The sequence below is a fragment of the Pan troglodytes genome, chromosome 21 (assembly GCF_028858775.2).
Source record: "Pan troglodytes isolate AG18354 chromosome 21, NHGRI_mPanTro3-v2.0_pri, whole genome shotgun sequence".
Taxonomy (NCBI): Eukaryota; Metazoa; Chordata; class Mammalia; order Primates; family Hominidae; genus Pan; species Pan troglodytes.
Genome location: NC_072419.2, coordinates 15,240,062 through 15,254,165, shown reverse-complemented (window position 1 = coordinate 15,254,165; position 14,104 = coordinate 15,240,062). Strand labels below are relative to the sequence as shown.

The window sequence follows — 14,104 nt, the reverse complement described above, 5'->3', positions numbered from 1 at the left end:
CCACCTGCCACAAAGTGATGAAGTGGACTCAAATTGTGTGCGATAGAAGGAGCTAATGAAGGAGGGTTATAAAAGTGGCCCACAGCACCCCAAATCTATAACAGAGACATGTATTGTGTAGAAAAACGTGTTCCACTGCATTGCAAAAAGAAGAGTTTTTAATTTAAAAACCATACTGTGGTATGAAAATAGATCCTACAAGTCCAACGGATAATTTTAATGTTGATTATTTTAAGTGAATTCCATCACCTACAAATGAAAACATGCCAGTTAATATACAACATGATTGAAGAACACCATTAATCATGTCAAATAATCTTAAATCTGATAAACAATTACTCAGTATGCCCTATTCGGGAAAAAGACTCATTCCTGAATGTGTTGAATACTTACGAATCCACATGGTTCTCAAACGAAAGGAGAATTGGAAAAGGTGAAGTCTTAAATGCACACTCCGCAATTGCTTCTATCACTTCCTAAAAATGAGAACACATGTATATTCAGTATGCCAGAATTTTTCATCTGTATATTCTTGAAAGGTATTAAATCTATTAATATAGTTGTCTTTTCCATTCAGAGAATTGTATCGAATGGCCTGAAATGGCTAGAAGGGATTTTGAGGGCTGCTGGACGGTGCTAATTCTGACTCTTGATTCTGGAAAGTTATAAGAAGATTGGATTTTGGTGGAGGGGAGAGAGAAATGCAAAGGAGAGGATTCTCCTGTTTGCTAATTGTATCTATTTTTTAATAATCAAAGAAATCTAATCATATTATAAACATTTGGGACAGTAAGAGAAGGCAAAAAATTTCACCCACAAATCCACTTTCTGAACCAAACCATTGTTAGCATTTCATTATATTCACTTCTAGTCTGTCTCTCATGTATTTATGTAGCTTAGTTTTAATTACAGTATATACTCAACTTGTATTTTTAAAAAGCTTTGTTATTGCGATGTGACTTTTTTGAGATATAATCTGCCCATTGAAAGTGTACAGTTCAATGGTTTTTAGTATATTCAGAGAGTCATGCGAGCACCATCCCAATATAAGTTAGAACATTTTTATCGCCTCAAAAAGAAACCATGTACCCACTAGCAGTCACTCCTCATTCCTGCACCCCACCCCACACACCTAGTCCCAGGCAATCATTCATCACTTTATGTCCTCATAGATTTGCCTATTCTAATTATTTCATATAAATGTAACCATACAATATATGGTTGTTTGTGCCGACCACCTTTCACTTAGCATGGTTTCAAAGTTCATCCATGTTGTAACATGTATCAGTACTTCAATTTTCAATCTGCATTTTTTAAAATGTATATGTCACAAGTTTCAATATATGTACAAAATTCTAGAAAGTAAAGGTATTAAAATTGATTTAACCATTCCCCAACTGTTGGACAGCTACATTTTCAGAGTTGTCATTCAAATAATTCTACAGAGAACATCTTCATTTTTTCCCTAATATCTTGATTGATTTTCTGGGAATGAATTCTCAGAAGGGGAATTCTTGATTTAAGAATATGAATACTCTTACAGTCCCTCATGTATTTCAAATTACTTTTCACTTTAGATTGCCCAGAGTAATGCATGCAGGACCAGATTTCAATGCATATTCACCAGTTTTGGGCATTATTCTTAAAAATGTTTTTCTTATTTAACTGGTAGTAAAGTGCAGTCTCATTTATTGTTTAATTATATCACTTTCAGTAGTAGTGAGGTTGCATATTCCCATACACTTGTTTTTAGTTACATTTATTTTTTTCATATTCTCCTTTTAAATAGGGATTTCCACTCCTATTCTTTATGCCTGAGCCTTTTCTGCTATCGTCTCTACCTTCCCCATTCAATATATGCGTTCTTTATATCCACTCCTGAAAGCTATTTCCCTGGCCCCAGAGTATAAGTAAGGCTTTCTAATTCTGTACTACATTTGCATATATCCTCTAAGAAGGATTTGCCTGCATGGAGCGAGAAGAATCACTTTTACTGTTTCTTAGAAATGAACTCACAGATTATCTTTCATACATAATCAGTTTAACTTTTATGATAGTTGAGTCTGTCAAAAAAAACAAGCACTATAAAAGGCAAGCAACATCCAGATTTTAAATACTATATTTGATTTATTTGAGTATAGGCTTTGGATTCAAACAGACTTTTGAATCCTTGCCTCTGAGATTTACAAGCTGTGTGACCTTGGGAAAATCACTTAATGCCTCTGTGTATTGGTTTGCTAATCTATAAAGTGCAATAAATCTCACTTCACAGATCTGTTGGGAAGATGCAGCAAGAGAAGGCAAAGGACTCAGCTCATGATGGTTATATATTCTTGATTCAACTAAGGTGCAGAGATATTAACTGACTTACCTTAAGTCATAGAGAAGAGAATCCAAGATTAAACCTCAGGAAGATTTGTCTGACTCTAGAGCTTATTAATACCCAACCATTGTAGTAACTTCCATGCAGCTAATAATCTTAGCCAGCTAAGAGCAAAGCCCTCAAAAGAACTGAGAATAGAGGTCATCAAGGATGTGGATGCTAAGTGTGGAAAAAAAGAGCTGGATTTTGTTTATTTCATAAATTTGGCACTAGTGTATCAGGTAAAGGATAAACACAGTAGAGCCATTCTCGCCTCCTCTCCTTCTCTCACACCTTTCAATTCATCAGCAATCTTGTCCAAAATAGGTCCCGAGTACAGTCAAGTGTCAGCACCTCTACTGCTATCATCCTGATACAAAAACCACTGCAGTGACTGCTGTGGTAGATTTTATCACTATTCCCACGTATTTGCTTCCCCCTTCCTTTGGGAGGATTCTGTCTACACACTCTGTTGACCATAGGCTTGGCCGTGGTTTTATTTTGGCCAAGGGCCTGTGTGTGAAAATGACATGTGCTGCTGCTGAGTAGAGTCTTGGAGACCCACCATGTTGTTGTCCAGCCATTTCTCTTTCTCTACTCCCATGAGTCCAGTGATATCATAGATGTGGGTTGTTCTTTCAACATGAATTCCAAACAATAGCAATCAGAGCAACAGCTGACATCTAACCTGAGTGAGAAGTAAACCGTTGTGGTTGTAAATCACTGTGATCCTAGGGTTTCTTCTTATTGCAGCAAAACCTAGGAGAAGCTGACTGACAGAGTCTTTTTACTGCTTTCCTGGCTTCTAGTACTTGCCGCTGTATTCCACACCATAGCCAGAGTCATTGCTCCTAAACATGAGTAGACAGTTTCGCTCCTTTCTATAAACTTTCCAATGACCTCCCATTTCACATGGAATGAAATCCAAATTCATTATCATAATCTACACAGCCTAATTTGATCTGGCACCTGCCATTTCTTTAAATTCATCTCCTTTTCCTCTCCCTCTCTGTCATCTGGATACAGTCCATTGATCTTGTTGCTTTTCCTTGAATACATCAAGCATGCTTTCATCTCACCATCTTTGCACTTTGTTCCTTCAGTCAAAAATACTCACATTAAAGCATGATTTACTGCATTGATTTGGGAGTAAGTACAGCACCTGTGCCTAAACATCACCTTACCAAAGGCCTGCCTCTACCATCCAGACAGCATAATTCAGCTCTCTCTTTTCCTTGCCCACTGATTTAGATTGCTTTAAAGGGCATGTTTCTATGCACCATATCTTTGTGTTTATTTTGATCTATCTTTCCTCACTAGACAGTGTAAACTTCTTGAGGTAAGAACTTGTTTTCTTCACTGTTCTGCTAAGGCACATTCTAGATGCTCAGGAAATACTTTCAAATGAATGAATGAACTCCTAATATATGACAGAAGAGAAACAGAATTTATCTAGTTGTGTTCCCATTTATTCTTCTATTGACTAGCTCAGAGGTCAGCACACATTTTTTCATAAAGGACCAGGTAGTATTTTAGGCTTTGCTGGCCATATAGTTTCTATTTCTATGGCAACTGTTCAACTCTGCCTTTGTAGCTCGTGATGATTAATTTTATGTGTCAACTTGACTGGGTCATGGGGTGCCCAGATATTTGGTTAAACATTCTTCTGGGTGTCTCTGTGAAGGGTTTCTGGATGAGATTAACATTTGAATTGGTAGACCGAGTTAAGCAGCCTGCCCTCCCTAATGTGGATGGGCCTCATTCAAGGCACTGGAAGCCTGAATAGGAAAAAAAAAAAAAAAGAGTAAAGGAGAATTTGCTGTTTCTGCCTGACTGTTTTTGAGCTGGGACATTGGTCTTCTCCTACCTTGAGACTTGGACTTGGACTGCAGCTTACACCATTAGCTCTCCTTATTCTTAGGCCTTTGGATTGGGACTGATATTGTACCATTAGGTCAGCTGGGTCTCCAGCTTGCCAACTGCAGATCTTGGGATTTCTCAGCCTCCATAACCACATAAGCCAGTTCCTTTTAATAACTCTGTCTCTCTAGAGATAGAGACAGTCCAGACTAATGCATAGCCCCAAAGCAGCCACAGATAATATGTAAACAATTGGATGTGGCTGTGTCCCAATAAAGCTTAATTCACAAAAGCAGATGACAGGATAAATGTGGCCTGCAGAAGATAGTTTGTTGACCCTTGGACTAGTCTGATCATTGGCTTAAGCAAAGCTTAAAACTTGATTGTAACCAAAGATAAATGTAATTTTGTATTACAGAAGATTGAATGTTGATTCATACTTAATAGCCAGATTAACTTGTTAACAACTTCATGGCTGAAATTTCCAATAAACATTAAAAAAGTCCTTCAAATACACATGTAAATAAAAGTGTAATTAGTCTTTGCTAACTTTTGTTTTCTTTTTTTTTTTTTGAAACGAAGTCTTGCTCTGTTGCCCAGGCTGGAGTGCTGTAGCATGATCTTGACTCACTGTAACCTCTGCCTCCTTGGTTTGGGCGATTCTTGTGCCTCAGCTCCCAGGCAGCTGGGACTACAGGCATGTACCACCACACCCAGCCAATTTTTTGTATTTTTAGTAGAGATGGGGTTTTGCCATGTTGACCAGGCTGGTTTAGAACTTCTGACCTCAAGTTATCTGCCTGCTTCAGCCTCCCAAAGTGCTGGGATTATAGGCATGAGCCACTGCGCCTGGCCATCTTTGCTAACTTTTCTGATGATGGCTGTCTTCATTGTCTGTTTGAGAACTTCTCCAGCTGCCTTTAATAATGAAAGTGGATTGTAGGCTCACCTCATTGGTATTTCGGCCAAGGAGAGTCAAATCTGAAGGTGGGTAAGACCCCTCCTCCCCTCCTCTAATTTAGGAAGTGGGTATTTAGCTCCAGGTCAAATCTCTCTCGTATCTTTCTTTGGCTGATAAAATGTGAGTGTTTCTCTGGGCCTCTTAGACTTGTAGGGAGTCCATGCCCCCCATCTTCCTGGCTCCCTGGGTTTCATTCTCTCTTCCCACAGTGGGGATGCTAGTGTGGTCTGAACTACAGCTGGGCCACTGGGGTTCCTAGATCTTCCTGTGTTGTTTCCCCTGCTTTTCCATTTGTCCTGCCTCTGACATTGTGTACTTCTGATCTTGTGTGCTTGGCTAAGGACTCATGTTTGCAGTAGAGCATCCAAGCTCATCTGCTGTTCCCTTCTCTGCTCCTACTGGGCCCCTAACCAAGGCCTGGGCTGTGTTTAGTTTACTATAATTTGGGCTTCTGGTACCTTCCTGGAGGTGAAGTGGATGCCATGGGTTGAGCGTAGAGGATGCCCACACCTTCTACCATGTTAGCCTTACAGATGACTTAATTCAGCCCCCCACCTTCACTCTGGCTTAATAAGTCCATGCCTATGTAATACACAACCATTATATTTACAGAAAGAAAGCTAACATTTGGCTTTTATGAATTTCAATGATAACATCCAAAGCTAACATTTATAGAGTAGGCACTGCATGCCATGCATAGTTTAAGCAATATTTGTGTATTAAGTAGGGTTATTGAATGCTTACTTACAACCACCCTAGGAGGTAAGCACTATTATCATCTCCAGTTTGCTGATAACAAAGGAGACTTGCACTGGGAAGGAAGCTTCTCCAAGGTCTTGCAGTGACTAAGTGGAAGAGCTTGTACTGGACCCCTGGCAGTCATCTCCAGAGTAGCATCCTTACCTTCTGTGTTCACCTTTCTCTCTTTCTCACCCATCCTTCTCCCTCCTCTCTCTGTCCACCTCTCCCCATCTCTACCATAACTTTAGCTAGCAGCTTAGGAAAACTTTTCCAATTATTAAAGCAAAAAAAATTACTAAATTTCATCTAATAATTTTAGTTCGGAGCAACTGAAAACTTTAGAAGTTCCACTGGAGAACTTTCATGCTTTTGTGCCTTTGAAATATTTTGTATGGTGTGCGTGATCAGTTAGGATGAGAAAACCAGTTATAGCTTTTAAGTTACATTCTTTCATACTTGCTATAATTGGTGGACATTGGATGTGAAAGTACGGTAATGCTCCATTGCTCTTTATCAAGCCAAAATTGTTTTTCAGAGACTTGTAACACTAGATTCAATAATCTATAAGCCATATGGTTCAATTACTAAACTCCAGTGAGACAAACTGGCCTTGAAATCCTTTATCCTCGACAGACAACAGTAGGGTGTATTTGGATATCCATTTTATATGTGCATTTAGGTAGCAGTAAAACTGCATCCTAAATTATTGTTTTTCTCAGGGAATGAATGACACTTTATTTTCAGAAACGCTGGATTTAACCTACTCTAATTTAATATGTTTTCCTCATATATTTTATTACATTATCCATTTTTCCATCTTATATAATTGCTGGTTAAAAGGAAGCTGCCTAAAGGGAGAAAAACCACCCTGGGAAGGAGGTGGGTAGGTGGTGTCAAGCGTAAGGAGAAAGGATATTGGGTGGGAGAAGAGAGAATGAAAACTAAGTGGTGAATTGCTATGTCATGGCTACCAGGAAGGCTAAGGTGATGAGGCATTGAAACAGATATATGGGATAAATAATAAAGCCAGACTACAAAACAAAAAGCCCTTCATAAAGAAGCTGAATGTCTCCTTTCCCAGAACGTAACTTTTTATTTTGACCCATACAGTAAACAGGGAGCAAATGCCAATAGGATCTCCTGCTTTTGGGATCTATCACACAAAAGCTTTCCAGGTCACACATACTGAAAGCAGATACACTGGGTGACATAAAAATGAACTCTGCAATCAGTTTATTTTGCTGCTGCACTATGCAGTGTAGCTATAGAATATAGTCTAACTATACTGTGAATATCTGGCCCAAATGTTCAGGGCAGCTGAAACTGGCAAATGTTGGGGGAATGTTTTCCCTGCCTCTACCAACATATTATGTGTAGGATGGAGAAAGACAAATTCACTTATCTGATGAGCAGAGGCAAGAAAGACTGAAAATGGAGGTTATGCTGTATTTGATCTACTTGCTCTGGGAAGGGAAAATTCATTCAAAAACATTTATTGAGCATCTACTATATGTCAGGTTCTGCTCAAAGAAGAGAACTTGGGACAGATCAGGGAACAGAACAAAGAGCCCTGTCTTTGTGGAGCTTATGCGTTAGTAGAAGGGACAATAAACAAGGAACATAGGAATTAAGCAAATTAGGCAGATTGTTGGAAGGTGATATGATAAGTGCCTTAGGAAAATACATTACTAAAAAGTGGGGGTGTCAGGGGTTACGTCAGTAGTGTGGGGATTGGGAGTGGTGGCTGGTGACAGTATTAAATAGATGGGTCCCAGGAGGCCTCACTGAGAAGGTGACATTTGAGGAAGGCTTCAAGGAGGCAAGGGAAGAACCAGGCAGATACCTATGAGAATACCATTCCAGGCAGAGGGAAGAGCCTGTGCAAAGGCTGTGAGGTGGGACCAGCCTGGCACAGCCAATGAATAGCAAGGTCAGTACTGTTGGAGCCCAGTGCGTGAGGGGGAAAGCAGTAAGAAACAAGGTAATGGGATTGCAGATTATGTAGTGCCTTGTGCCCTGTTTATCTTCTTACTCTTTCTTATTACAAAGTCACTTTACACGCTGGGTTCAGGGAAAGCAGACTGCATGCTGATAATCATGCAAGCAGTGTTGGGACTAGGACGAGGCAAGAGAGGAGACTATGTGCAAAATTTAAAGAGACACTCACTCTCTAGGGCCAGCTCTGTGCTTACACAGCCCTGAGAGCAAAGACGTCCTTAAATTTTACTTGCTAGGAGACTTACTTGTCTTTCCTAGTCTCAGTCCTGATGCAAAGCATCCTTGCTACTGTATATCAGCCTGCAAAATAGGTTGGCATTTCCACTCCCCACATCCATCCTCACCCACTATCACCTACCCACATCTCAGCCAGAACTGTCTATCCTGCTATGTGCATTAGCAGGAGGAATAGCTGGAAAAACCAACTGGGATGATGAATTCACTCCTGTCTTTAGCCATCCTGGTCACCTCCCCACTCCCAACTCCAGCAGGCAGAGAGAGAAAGCAGCATTCTGGGTTAGATTTTAGTCTTTAAGCCTCTCACCCACTGGCAAGTGTGTGGACGTGGTTGAGAAGCCATGCTTCCAGAGCCCAGAAAGAGATGTTCAATCAGCCCGTGACTCTGGGATTACAGATGTAATTGAAGAACCACTTGTATGATCGAGTGCACAAGGAGAGTCACTCCAAGTTGACTCAATGGCAGGCAGAGGCCAAGAAGCAAATGCTCCACATAAAATAAATATGCCTTAGGATGTGCTTGGTGTTTATTCTCCCACAAGGAACTCAGAGAACTTGGAGGATTTTAAATTATTAAGAAAATAACAATTGCTTCTCACAATGTCTCTGGAGGGTAGACAGGGCAGTGGCCTGGGGAGTGGGGCAGGTCTTCCTGGCGGATGGACAGTGTGTGGTGCCACCAGCTCTCAGCTCCATCAGGGCGTGCTGTCTGCCATTCCAGGAGCATCATCATCCATCAACAGACAGATGAGCCCAAGCTGCACTGGCTCCACATGGGGGTAACCTGTCTCCACTTTTTCTTAAAGAGCCCAACTGTTAGACTGCATCTTAGGTAGTTGACAAAGGACCATAGCAAGGTCTGAGAGGGAAGAAGTGGGACTATGGAAATGAATTAAACATTGATTTTCCACTTAAGAAAATGCAAGGGTCATAATCATGCTCAATTTCAGGAATAGACACAGCTTTTAAAGACTTTGATCAGAATTAATGTCAACCCCATATTAAACTTTGTTGTAAAATTTAAGTGAAGGGTGCTATTTGCTCTAATTATTGCATTGCAGGCTAAGTTGAATAAATGAAAAGTCGTATTCCTTAGGCACAACATAATACACATATTTTTAGGTGTGAATGATATTACTGCTGAAAACATTTTTATTATTGTCTAATACAGCAACTTCAATCAGAAAAATCCTTTTGTCTAAACAGAAACTTGGCTGTCCCTTGAAAATCTTGCTTCTTGTTATCTGCTTTCTTCAGTGATCACTGTTTATTTTCTCACATCTCAAGTGTTTCACATTAAGAAGCTGGGGTTTGGGATCTTTTTGCTCTCACTGCTACTTCTAAAACACTACCTTTCAACCTTCTTTAAAAAAAAATCCTAGTTCCCATGAGGCAGCCAAAAGAGTTTTTACCTCTTCTTCACTTCTGCCATCTAATGAGCCACTCTTATTCAGAAAAGAGTTGGCAAGTGGCTCACAGTTTCTTCATCCAAAGCTTCGTCACTAACCTTGGTGATATTAACATTGAATTCATCCCATATTCTTGCTTCTCAGTACTCTGATCTCCCATGTTCAATGGCCTTGTCTCCACTCACCTTAATTACTTACATACTTGGACTCTGTTTCCTTGGTTGCTTCAGATAAGAGTTAGTGACATTTCCCTGAGACCCCGGTATCCCAGGCAACAGGGCTTATGCCTTGGGACCTAGTGCGAGAGGTTGTCCTCTGGCCCTTCTCTTCTGATTCCGTTTAAAGGGGTGAAAAAGCCGGAGTCAGCCGAGAGAACATGTTCCCTGAAGCCCACAGCTTCTTTCTCCAGTCACTCTCCAAGTACCTAGGACCCCAGATTTCCCCTACTCCAATGGCCCCAACCCCCCAGGGAAGGCTCTTTGCAGGACATGTGGACAGACTTTAGATATTTGGGCTTGGGTGTCCATACACATGAATGTGTGGCCCCTTGTGGTGCAAAATAGAGCTAAAGGTGGAAAAAGAGAGAGACCAAATGCACCTCATTTCTCACTAACAAGAATGGCTGATGCATCTTTATCAGTAACAGCTTTAGTCCTGCTTCCTAGATAGGATTTACTAAGATACCCTCTCATAGGATTGTTTGTGCCTCCTGACAGCACCCAATCCATTGCAAAACCCTTCTCTTTTGAACCGTCCCCCAAATCACCTACTTTAAGCCCACGTCCTGTAAGTCCTCTGTAATAAACTTTTACTGAGACACCCCAGCTCCCTACAACATGTGTTCTCCTTTGTTGTATGAGCAAACAAACCCAACTTGACCATAGGTATGTTCCTAGGGGTCTTTGACTGATAGACATCAACATTCCAAAAGCTAGCATCACAGAATGGAATCTTATACAATAATTAACAGTAATAATTAATACTATCATCATGATAAAGAAAGCCAAAAAATCTAGAGTTATCTGAAACAATATTAATGAACCTTCTAAACAATGTGGAGTGAAAAAAGCAAGTCATAAAATAATGTATACTATAGTGTGAATCAATTTACAAGTGAAAAAAATTGGTGAAGCTACATCATTTAGGGCTGCATATAAATTTGTACTTTGTGCTCTAAAGAAGCGCAAAGTAGGGACCACTGTAATAGTCAGGATGGTAGTCACCTCCGAGGGTAAGCAGGTCATTCTGATGGGAATGGATACATGGAAGTGTTTCAGGTACTCCCCAAGTTCCTATTTCTCGATTTAGATGGTAGTTACATGGATGCATACTTTATAGCCATTAGTTAAAGCATAGAAATAAGTTGTCTGTATTCTTTATGTATATTCACAAAAATAAAATGCAAGAAATTAGGAGTAAGAGTGCTAAAGAGGACAAGACAAATACATTGATATTTCCTTTCACAAGACAGTTTCCTTAGAATTTGGTTAGCATGAATTAATTCACCTGATGCCAATTATTCATGAATAAACAGCCAAATTTTAGCCTCTGAAATTGCAAAGATGATTAACAGCCTTTGGACTTAATTGTGACCACTGGGACTTTCTACCTTAGGAGGCTTTAACCAAAAGGAATCAGGTGTCTCCAGCTGCCTCTCTTAGTAACATTCATATACTCTACCTTGAAAGATATTTCAGTTGTCATGGTGAAGCCATGGGTAATGACAGGTTCCTCTTCTGCAGTCCGTCCCTTCCAGCAGTCCAGCTCCACACAGCGACAACCAGACAGGAGCACTTGGCGATACATCTCAACAGAGGAGTTTCCAGCCAGTTGGCCAGCTATAAAACACCAACAAAACAAAGCCCAGATTCCCATGAAGCAAGGAAGACCGTGGTGCTTTCTTAGAAAGGCTCCTCAATAACGGGAAAACAAAGAGTCTAAGAGCTGGAGCAGTTATTCTTTGCCTTTCTTCTGCCTCAACATACCAGAAGGTAATGGCTCAATTTCAAATAGAATCTGTAGTAGTGCTTTGGGGAAAGATAGGGCATTGAAACAATAACAACGATGCATGTTTATTGACTATTTACCATGTGCCAATTACAGGTTTTTGGACTGTATATATACTAAACATTTAATCTTCACAAAAAATCTCTGTGGCATAACTATTTAATAAAAAAATACCCATTTCACATAATAAAATGGCACAGAGTTCAGTTGCCCAAGTTTCCAATGCTAGGAAGTAGAAGATCCAGGATTATAGCATCAAAACTCACTCTTTTAATTCTGACTGCCTCCTGATGAGAATTTATTGTTGGAAGACTGTTCTATTATATAAGTCAGCTGCCTCTGACATGTTTGCCAAAGGCACAAATGCTGAGAAAAGCTAAACATTCTGTTTTTAAAAGTGCTCTTTAAAAAAAAAATAAATTTAAGGCCGGGCACGGTGGCTCACGCCTGTAATCCCAGCATTTTTGGAGGCTGAGGCGGGCGGATCACGAGGTCAGGAGATCGAGACCATCCTGGCTAACATGGTGAAACCCCATCTCTGCTAAAAACACAAAAAATTAGCCGGGTGTGGTGGCAGGCGCCTGTAGTCCCAGCTACTCAGGAGGCTGAGGCAGGAGAATGGTGTGAACCCGGGAGGCGGAGCTTGCAGTGAGCCGAGATGGTGCCATTGCACTCCAGCCTGGGCAACAGAGTGAGACTCTGTCTCAAAAATAAACAAATAAATAAATAAATAAATAAATTTAAATTAAACAAAGGATCGCAAAACTTATTCTCTAATAATTACAAAATGTTGTTGAAAGAAACTAAAGAAGACCCAAATAAATGGAAATACATCTCATGTTCATGGAGCAGAAGACTTGGTATTGCTAAGATGACACTACTCCCCACCATTGGCCTAAAGATTCAATTCTTATCAAAATCTCACCAGGATTTTTTGGAAAAAATTGGCAAACTGATCCAAAGTTCATATAGAAATGTTAAGGAACCTGAAACAGCCAAAAGCAATCTTGAAAAATAAGAACAAAGATGGAGGAATCACACTTCTCAAAACTTAAAACAAAGCTACAGTAATCAAGACCATGTGGTACTGGCATAAAGACAGACATATAGATTAATGGAAATAGAATTGAGATTTCCAAAATAAACCCTCAATTTATGGTCAACTGGCTTTCAACAATTGCCAAGACAATTAAGTGCAGAAAGAACCATCTTTTCAATAGTGTTGGGACAACTGGATAGTCACATAAAAATAAAAAAAGAAGAACTTGGATCCTTACCTCATACCATAGAGAACTAAACTCAAATTGGATCAAGTGTACAAATATAAGAGCTAAAACTACAAAACCTTTAGAAGAAAACACAGCAGTAAATTTTTGTGACCTTGATTCAGCAATGGTTTTGTAGATACAACACCAAAAACACAAGCAATGGAAGAAAAAGATAAACTTTACCAGAATGGGACTTCTGTGAATAGAACTAACATACCCTACTAAAGTGATGAGAATTGTTATAATGAAGGCACCTGAAAGGTCTGAGGGCCTTGATTATAATACACAGGGCATGGAAGCCAAAAGCTCCCATTTTACTTAAGTCAGTGGAAGTCACTAATTTCAGGATAAACTATTTTTGAAAGAGTAATAATAAATAGCTCTTGCAAAGGCCCATTAGCAACACACAAATTGAAGTCTTTGGTTTTCCCTATTAAATATTTTCTTTGATTTATATTCTATAAGCCCCAATCATTTTTTAAAAAGTTCTTCTTTGAAATGGGATCTCACTCTGTCACCGAGGCTAGAGTGCAGTGGTGTGATCATAGCTCACTGAAGCTTCAACCCCCTAGGCTCAAGTCATCCTCCTTCCTAAGCCTCCTAAGTAACTGGGACCACAGATGTGCACGAGCATGCTCAACTAATTTTTGTATTTTGTTTAGAGACAGAGTCTCCTTATGTTGCCCAGGTTGGTCTCAAACTCCTGGGCTCAACCGATCCTCCTGCCTCTGCCTCAGGAAGTGCTGAGATTACAGGTATAAACCACCACACTTGGCCTACCATCATTTTTTAAAATAGCCACTTAAAAGATGGCATATTGATGCAAACTGTTAAAATGACTTTGACATGGACAAGATGTGCCCTGTGGAGACACACAGGACAAAGAAAATGGGATTAAGCCTACCAGCTTAATTTTATTTTTATATGCATGTCATAATACTCAACCACCAGCATAACAAAAGGATGACATTTTTGAGTTCTATGGAGCCCTGGTAAATGCACTGAAAGGCTGATTAAGTGGGTCTGCATAATAACTTTTCTCTACTGGAAAAATGGGATGTTTTCAACACAAAGATGCATTTGGAAAAGCAGAAATGCTGACAAAATGATCTAGAAACTTCCTGATGCTGGATAATCAAATTGCCATTCCTAATTGCCTTTTCAAAGTTCATTGTCATGGCAAAGATTTACAAAGGTCTTTTCTGCATTAGGGACAAGGGGACAGTGGGAGTAAAGGGGAAAAGACAAACATTTATATGTT

The 14,104-nt window shown here is 39.9% G+C and overlaps 1 protein-coding gene across 5 annotated transcripts in view; it reads right to left on the bottom strand.

Annotated features, from left to right (window-relative positions):
• PLCB1 (phospholipase C beta 1) overlaps positions 1 to 14,104 on the bottom strand; it is a 752,222-nt gene that overhangs the window by 176,161 nt on the left and 561,957 nt on the right. For all 5 annotated transcript variants that reach the window (XM_016937425.4, XM_016937426.4, XM_063803337.1 and 2 more), the window contains 2 exons: positions 11,249 to 11,406; positions 394 to 476 (listed from right to left, as the gene is read on the bottom strand). In XM_016937425.4, coding sequence (XP_016792914.1) covers positions 394 to 476; positions 11,249 to 11,406 — 241 coding nt within the window. The remainder of the gene's footprint in view (positions 1 to 393; positions 477 to 11,248; positions 11,407 to 14,104) is intronic.